Below are 7,565 nucleotides of genomic sequence, written 5' to 3'. Positions count from 1 at the left end.
ACACATTTGCACACAAGCAAGCAGGCCCCCCCCAAACCTCATGCAGATGTGTTATTGCAAAGTATCTGTTGAAATCCTCCCCAGTCTGAATTCCATCAAGTTAGCTCTGACTGAAAAAGCCCAACCCCAGTGAAATCAATAGAGCTGCGGCAGGGCTATTTCTCCTCTCTTTGCACGGGGGCTGAGCACAGTGGGGGCACTATGGGGTCACAGCCGGCCTCTCCCACACAACCGAGTTGCTCCTAATAAAAATCTGCAGAAATATACATGCACAGGGGAGATTGGCTGTTCAGATTATTTTGAAATAGCTGTTTTCTAGGCAGAGGTGAAACTCGTCATTATTAGTTCCCATTATTTACCATAAAACCAGACATGTTAGATGTGCCTGAAGCCTGAAGCAAATGCTTTGGTGTCAGGTTCAGGTGAAAATCACATTCGTTTCTTCTTCAGTGAGAGAAGAGTAAAAGAAAACTCAGTAAATTCCTGACTTCACCTTTGTGCCCTCCATTGCACTTACTCCAGCAGAGCACGAGTTCACGCAAGCCAGAGTGAATTTTGATGGACAACAAAACTAGGTACCTTCAATGAAAATGGCTATGTTCAGCCTCACAGTAAGTCTGTTGAAGCTCTGCTGCTGCATCAGCCATGAGCTGTGGCCCTGCAGCTCTGTCAGAATCAGATACCTGTGGGTCTGGATATAAAGGGCAGATACGTGTAATATATATTTTGAAAACTTATAGTTGTGAGCTGGCAAATTCCAGTAACTATGAGCTATTTTAAGACTAGGTCTTTCCTCATCACCTGCTGTGGAGGGGAGCGGAGTGGAAGAGGTACCGACTCCGAGACACTCCAGGTAACACGTACTACTATATAAATTCTAATGCCAACTAAGTAGGAAAACATACGGTACTTAGCTGCAAACTGAAGTGTGTGTGCAGACTCAGGGGAGGAGGTCAACGCCATACAGTCTGATACTGTCTCTCCTCCTCCATCTTTCTGAATGCGAATTATACATACAGTGTTATTAAACATACATAATTTCACCAAAGAAAGAGCCTTTCCTTTTCTAATTTCCATTCCACCTTTGCTTGTGATGGGTTAGTCCCACTTTGCAGAAAACGCAGTATCACAAAGGCCCCGCTCACCACTGGGCACACCATATGTAAATATTGTGTGCATACATGTGTGTGTATAAGGAGAGATGCTAATCACCAGCCTCTGACCATATACATATTGCAATTTCCTTTACCATATGTGTGCACACACACTCACATATCTATGTATACATGTGTGCCTTCATATGATGGCACCATCTGCTGCCAGACCTGGAAGTTTTGCAACATCTTCTGTTACTACATTTACGCATTTCTTTTTATTTTTTCTTTTAAAAGGAAAGTATCAGCAGAGTACAGCCCCCTTTGCACAGATCCCCACAGACCCTCTCGACACATGCATGCTAGATTTCGTAATGAAGACTTTGCATATACTGGAGAAAAAGAAGAGCATTTGGCTCTTGTAGTCAAAATACCAGCGCAGATGAGGACGTACTATGAAAACCTTGTTTGCCACATTTGCTGGGTTGTTGCACGGCTGAGCCGAAAGGTAACCTAAGCTAATGGATAGGTCGCTAGGCTGGGTGCGCCCAAGCCCTGCTGTGCAACCCTGGGTGCGTCCCCTCACCTCCAGGCGCCTCCTGCCCACCCCCAGCCTCTCTCTGTCCCAGCTAATAGCCTGCATGCCCTGCGGAAGAGGGGATCTCTCTTACTCTGTGCTCGCGTGGCACTTAATACAAAGGGTGCCTCAACTTAGTGGTGGCCTTTAAGTGCCACAACAATACTACTAATAATCAAGGTTACAATTTCACTGCCGAGGCTGTATTATTATGTAGCATTATACCTTTGAACATGCCTATTCTCATTTCTAGCAAACGGCTCAGCTCACTGCTCCCTGTTATAAATCATATGCTAATTATAAATGTAATCTGAACAGCTTTTACATTTCTTTTAAAATGACTGTATAGGGCATAAACTTTGTTGTAATGCTGTGTTGCTACTTTGCCTGAGGTGCCTTTGTCCTCTAGCATAGCTCCACATGTAGAATATCAGCAAAATACTGGGAGGCCAAGAACAGAGTTTGCATAAATTGCTTATATTGCAGGATTACACCAACAGCACTACCATTACTGCTGGTAATTTGATTCTAGCCCATCCTTTGACACATGTAACTTGAGCTAAGTACCCATTAGGATGGAAGTTCCTAAACGTGCTATCATCCTGAAACTTCATATTATTTAAAGATACCTGGTAAAAATGGAAATTGCACACTCGGTTAAATGTTGGTTTTCATCAGTGCATCAGCATCAGATTGATTTAATTCTGGATGAAAAGTTGATGCTTGGAAAAACTCAAGAACAATGAGACAAATTCTTGCCTTGGCGAGATCCCAGTTCTCCAATGGGCTGAGCATCACCTGAGCAGCACTCAGCAGCTTAAGCCCTGTATGAGTCACTTGTACCTCTTTATTAGCAGTCCCCGGGAATCTGCCCCAAAGACAAATGCGGTATTTCTGGCAGTGCCCTTGGGCTTTGGCGGATTTGTACTGGTATAGCTGAGCGGATGGGAACGGGGATGTGCTCCATTTTGGTTCCAGCTAGTGACAAGCTCCATTTCAGAAGTCATTAAAGGCCAAATCTGCCCTTGTGCCAGGACTACTAAAAGCCCTGGGCAACCTGCAAGTCCCACTGACGCCCTCAGAATAGTGCTTTAAAGGCACTTTGGGGTGAGCTGCTGTGATGGTTCCTGAGAGAGCTGATCTTTCCCCTGTCATGCTGTACAGGTACCTGATCCCACAGCATAGACTCCATTGCCATTTTGCTTCCAACCCATCTTAAGGGCCAAACGTGACAGAGGCACAGTTCCCTCCCTCCCCAGTTTGCAGTAGCTGCCCTTCACTACTGCACATCCCGCTTAGCCAACGTCCTCCTATTTCTCATCCCCTCCTTAGACTGAAAGTGTGTAACAAAGCACAGGATCCCTGCCTTTGCTCACCCAACACTTGCAGAGAAAATGAGGTGGGAGGGGATGCTGGGGACAGGTAAACAGAAAGAAGATTTGGGGTTGGGGCTTGTTTTTCTTTTCCCATTTTAATTAGTTTTGGGGGATATTTTGTGTGTTTGTTGTTTGGAGATTCTTTGTTTCCTAACATCAAGCAGGGAAGTTGCATACAAAACCTGACAACCTCATGACTGATCTTGCAAGCAAAACATCGGCAGGAATTGTAGCACACAGTTCCTTCTCAATACTCAAAATAAGGTTCAGTGTCCTTCTTTACTCACTGAAGACAGAGTTAAAAAAATGAAACCAAGTCTGACAGGCTTTCTGATATACAGTGTCATCTTTGAAACATCCTGCTCTCTTTTCTTGGTTGTAGCTGGCCGAACACCAGAAGCTCTGCTCAGCCCTTCTGACCTGTTGCAACTTTCAAACCCCTCCTCCCTTTTCAGCCTTGCTCTAAGGAGCAGATCATTACCCTTTTCCCTGTGGATAGTTTATCGCAAGCTATTTTTATTCTCTCTCTCTGCAATTCCCTAACTTCCCCATGCCAAATATTCACTAAAAGTCATCAACCTTCACCAAGGCCAACAAATGAATCAAACCTGCTGCCAGGTCATTTAGGAGATGAGCCAGTATAGAGTTAGGAACATTTTTTGGAAGTCCATAGCAAGAGAATATTTAAATGCCATAGCTTTAAGAAGTCATATCCAAACTTCCCAGCATAATTCTATTCTGAGTAACAAGCTGTAGATGAAGCTCCAGAGGAGTGGCTTCCTTTAGGAACATTAGGGCTTATCATAAACTATTTTTTTCCACTTCATAGAACAGTCCACCCACCCATTCTTCTACTTACAAGTGTAACACTATATACAAATGTATAAGGCCCCAAAGGAGAAGAATCATTCAGAATACCCTGTCCTTGATGCTTTGCTGAGTTATTTGCACCACAATTTACACGAACAAAATGTTTTTAGTTATATTATCACTATGTACATTGCTTTTAATTCTTTCCAACTGCATATTATTTTTTCTCCCTCCTACATTTTCATTTCCCTTCAAGCTACAGGATGGAGCTCCTGGGCACCGGTAAACCACCGCTGCATGCTTCCTCTTCCCTCTGAAGCAGATGCATAGCAAAGATAAGTGATATGATCTCCGTGTAGAAATCTCTTACCTATCTCTCTGTGGAGGTAAAGACCTGCTCTGAGCACAGTTAGTATAGATCATCTAACGGTTTTCCCCATCGAGCTCTTCCCCTTGCTTTGTCACTAGCGGATCTATAGGCAGGGAGAGCGAGATGCTGGGAGTTTTTCAAACACAAAGCTGTCTTAAAGTGAGTTATGTTTTGGAGGGGCAGGGAAAACAGCGAGGGGGAAGCTAGCAAACCAACCCTTGCTTTGAAACTGAGGGAATGAAATGCCATCCTGGAGGACCTAAAGTGTACGGGACAGAGGGAAATCTCGCCCCTTCCAGCCTCATACGGCAGTCCCATCTCCCAGCACAGCCTGGCTTCGGCCTCTCCTCTGAAGGAGGGACTGAAACATGTCAGAAACCTGGGGCTGGTCCCAGGGAAAGGGAGGGGAGACAGCTGCTTTTCCTAGGAAACATGAAAAGCATACAGCCAGACAGATCTGCTTAAAGAGCTTAGGAAGGCAGCTGACAGAGGGAAAGCCTGTGCACCGGCCACAGCCACTTCTGACAGAAATGCAGCCTGCCGGGAACACCGTATTGCTCGGAGCAAGCAGTTACACGGCCGGGTGGCATGCCGCTCCTGCGAACCGTGTCACCTGGCACACATCTGGATCACCTCACTCAGGTGTTTTATCTTAGTGCCTGACATAACACTGATAAGCCACACACTCCACACACAGACACCAAAACTGCTCTCCCATGCAGCCCAGTTGAGCTTGCTCACGAACGCTTTACAGGCAGCACATGCAGGCACCATCTCCACCATCCACTCAGCCCTCTCTGCTGCAAATGCAGCTTTAGCACACAGCATCTAGATAAACTCAAAAGCTCCAAGGTTAAGTGGGAAATAGAAATCCAGTGACCCCTGGCTCGGCAAGTGAGCTCAATGACTTGTCTGCTGCTGTATGTACCAAACATACGCCAGCAAACATCTGCCTGAGCAGCCCCTCCAAAATGAATGATTGATGGAAGTGATTTGCCTTTAAAAATTGAATAAGTCAGCTAGGAGTCCTGCTAGAAAAGGGTTAATGGGATATATGAATTGCTAGTGAGTGGAAGGGAGAGGAGAGGAGCCGGGAGTCTGAGGCAACACCCCTTGTTAGGTGTTTACCATGTCGCATCTAAACCCCTTCCACCGCATATGCAAGGCAGATGAATTACTCTGTAAATCCTATTACTCCGTGTGGATAAATCTTACGTGTGAGTTAACAAGTCTGGAGAGCTGGGGAATAGAAGCTGCTGAACGGATATTCCAGGATCAAAACAACCCAGCACACGGGAGCTGAGAGAAGCGATACGTGTACACACACCACCACCACCACCACCACCCCCACCCCCCCTTCTAGCATCCTTCTTCCCTGATCCCATCTTGCTAGCTCACATACCCCTCTATCATTAAATGGGAGGGATGCAGGACACAGGGGATCATGTAGCAGACCATTTGGTGACATCTAGCAGGATTTATTTCAGAGAAAGAGAAAGAAAACTTTGCTGCTACTGTTAGCTTTGCTAGGGAATTGCTCCCTTGATGCTTCAGGGTTTGTGCACTATCAGCTCCTCATACAGATTACAGACTTATTTTAAATTACGTCCAGTAGTTTTATAGCTGTAATACACCGTGCGTGCACACACTCACACGCACAGAATTTTCCTTCAGTAGGGAAGTTACTGCAGGTAAGTTGAGCAAGGCAGAATTTGAAGAAGAAACACACAGGAAAAAGATGACTGCGTTTCAGCTATTTGGGACACTCCTAACTGAAAGTCCAAGTAGCCTCAGAACTACCTTTAGAAAACCTGCATGATGAATACAGAAATGTAACACTCAATACTGCCTGTGAACAAGGCTTCATGTGCAAAGACACCCCCTCATCACAACCATTCAGACACGAAGGCACAGCATACACCCATTTACTTAGCCCTGCAAAGAAACCAACACAGCGAACGAGATACAAGCCTCAAAAATGTCGGAGCTCTTACACCATCTTTTCTCCAGCCTTTTCAACTACTGTATCCATCTCCCCTCCCTACAGGGCAGATAAATAAATAAATAAAATTAAAAGCCAGAGTTTCCCAGAAGAACTTGCCCAAGAGTTCTGGCAGCACCAGGAATAAAGTTTTTGCATAGGTACAAAAAGAAGTATGGGAAGATCAATGGAACATCTGGCAAGCACAGCTGGATCCCTTTTCGATTTCTCTATTGATACTGCAGGGCTGCTAGAAATGCACGTTCACGAGAGCTGGCTAACACAAACAGATCTTTCCCCACTGAAATTCTTTTGATCCAGAGCACTACATAGAGGAGAGCGGTGGCAAGAGGTTTTCAAAAGCTCTGCGATTTTTTTTTATATTAAAGCACAAACACACACGCAGAGCTTGTTTGTAGCAGCTGCTGCTACTGCAGTTTGAGAGGTAAAATAACACACACTCTCACAGAGACATACAGACGCAAACCTGTATCACATCACATGTATACATTGCATACACAGAAATATAGATACACACATAGAAAAGGAAAAGTTGGCAAAATGCCCTACCTGAGGATGGCTGTGTCCCCCTGCCTCACGGTGATGTTATCGGTACCTCGGGTAAAATCCACGCTGCGGACTGGCAGCCCTGTAGGGAGAAGGCAAAGCAATCTCAGTAGGACCAGCGGTAATTGTTTCCGATCAGGCTGAGCCCTTGCTACCATGGCTGGTCTCGTCGAGTTTCACTGCCTGTACTTGTCTCTCTCTCTGCGTATGTATGTGGGTAGACAGATGTAGAAAGAAAAACAATAATAATAATAATAATAATAATGTACAACTCTCGCTCTGATCGACAGCCCCAGAAAGGGGAGGTGATTGCACAGTCCTTCTTAGCTGCCACTTTCTCTTGCTTTTTTCAGTCTCTTGCTGGTTTCTTCCCCCCCCCCTTTTCTTTTTTTAAGGCTTTCCAAAAAAAGTCTTAGCACAACCTTCAATTAAAAAAGGAAAAAAAGAAATAAAAAAACAAGAGGAAAAAGTCAGGTAACAAAATAATTAAAAAACAATAATAATTAAATCGACCCGTTTGGAGTGATGGAGAGAGGTGAAAAAAAGGAAAAGGAACAAGACGAGTCCTGTGCCGCCGGGCTGCGCGAGTGGATGGTCCTGCTCCAGTGCGCGGCTGTGCAGCCTCCCAGCCCCGAGCTCCCTTCCTAACCCACTTTCCCAGGCGGAGCGAGGGAGGGAGAGAGGAGGGAGGAGGGAGGGAGGGAGCCTCACTCGTGAGACGGCAGCTCGGCACCACGGCGGCGGCGGGCGCGGGAGGGGACCTGCGAGCGGCGCTTCCCGTCCCTCTCCC

General features: G+C 45.7%; 1 protein-coding gene across 5 annotated transcripts in view; it reads right to left on the bottom strand.

Moving 5' to 3' along the window:
• LSAMP (limbic system-associated membrane protein) overlaps window positions 1-7,565 on the bottom strand; it is a 1,050,957-nt gene that overhangs the window by 317,046 nt on the left and 726,346 nt on the right. For 2 of the 5 annotated variants that reach the window (XM_009329441.1, XM_009329459.1), the window contains exon 1: window positions 6,779-7,003. In XM_009329441.1, the coding sequence (XP_009327716.1) occupies window positions 6,779-6,933 (155 nt within the window). In that variant the 5' untranslated portion in view covers window positions 6,934-7,003. Of the gene's footprint in view, window positions 1-6,778; window positions 7,004-7,565 lie in introns of those variants that run through there. The other 3 variants (XM_009329451.1, XM_009329475.1, XM_009329467.1) reach the window with 2 other exon arrangements.

The sequence above is a fragment of the Pygoscelis adeliae genome, unplaced genomic scaffold (assembly GCF_000699105.1).
Source record: "Pygoscelis adeliae isolate BGI_AS28 unplaced genomic scaffold, ASM69910v1 Scaffold120, whole genome shotgun sequence".
Classification (NCBI taxonomy): Eukaryota; Metazoa; Chordata; class Aves; order Sphenisciformes; family Spheniscidae; genus Pygoscelis; species Pygoscelis adeliae.
Note: the sequence above shows the minus strand (reverse complement) of the source record. Positions and strands in the feature narration are given on the sequence as shown.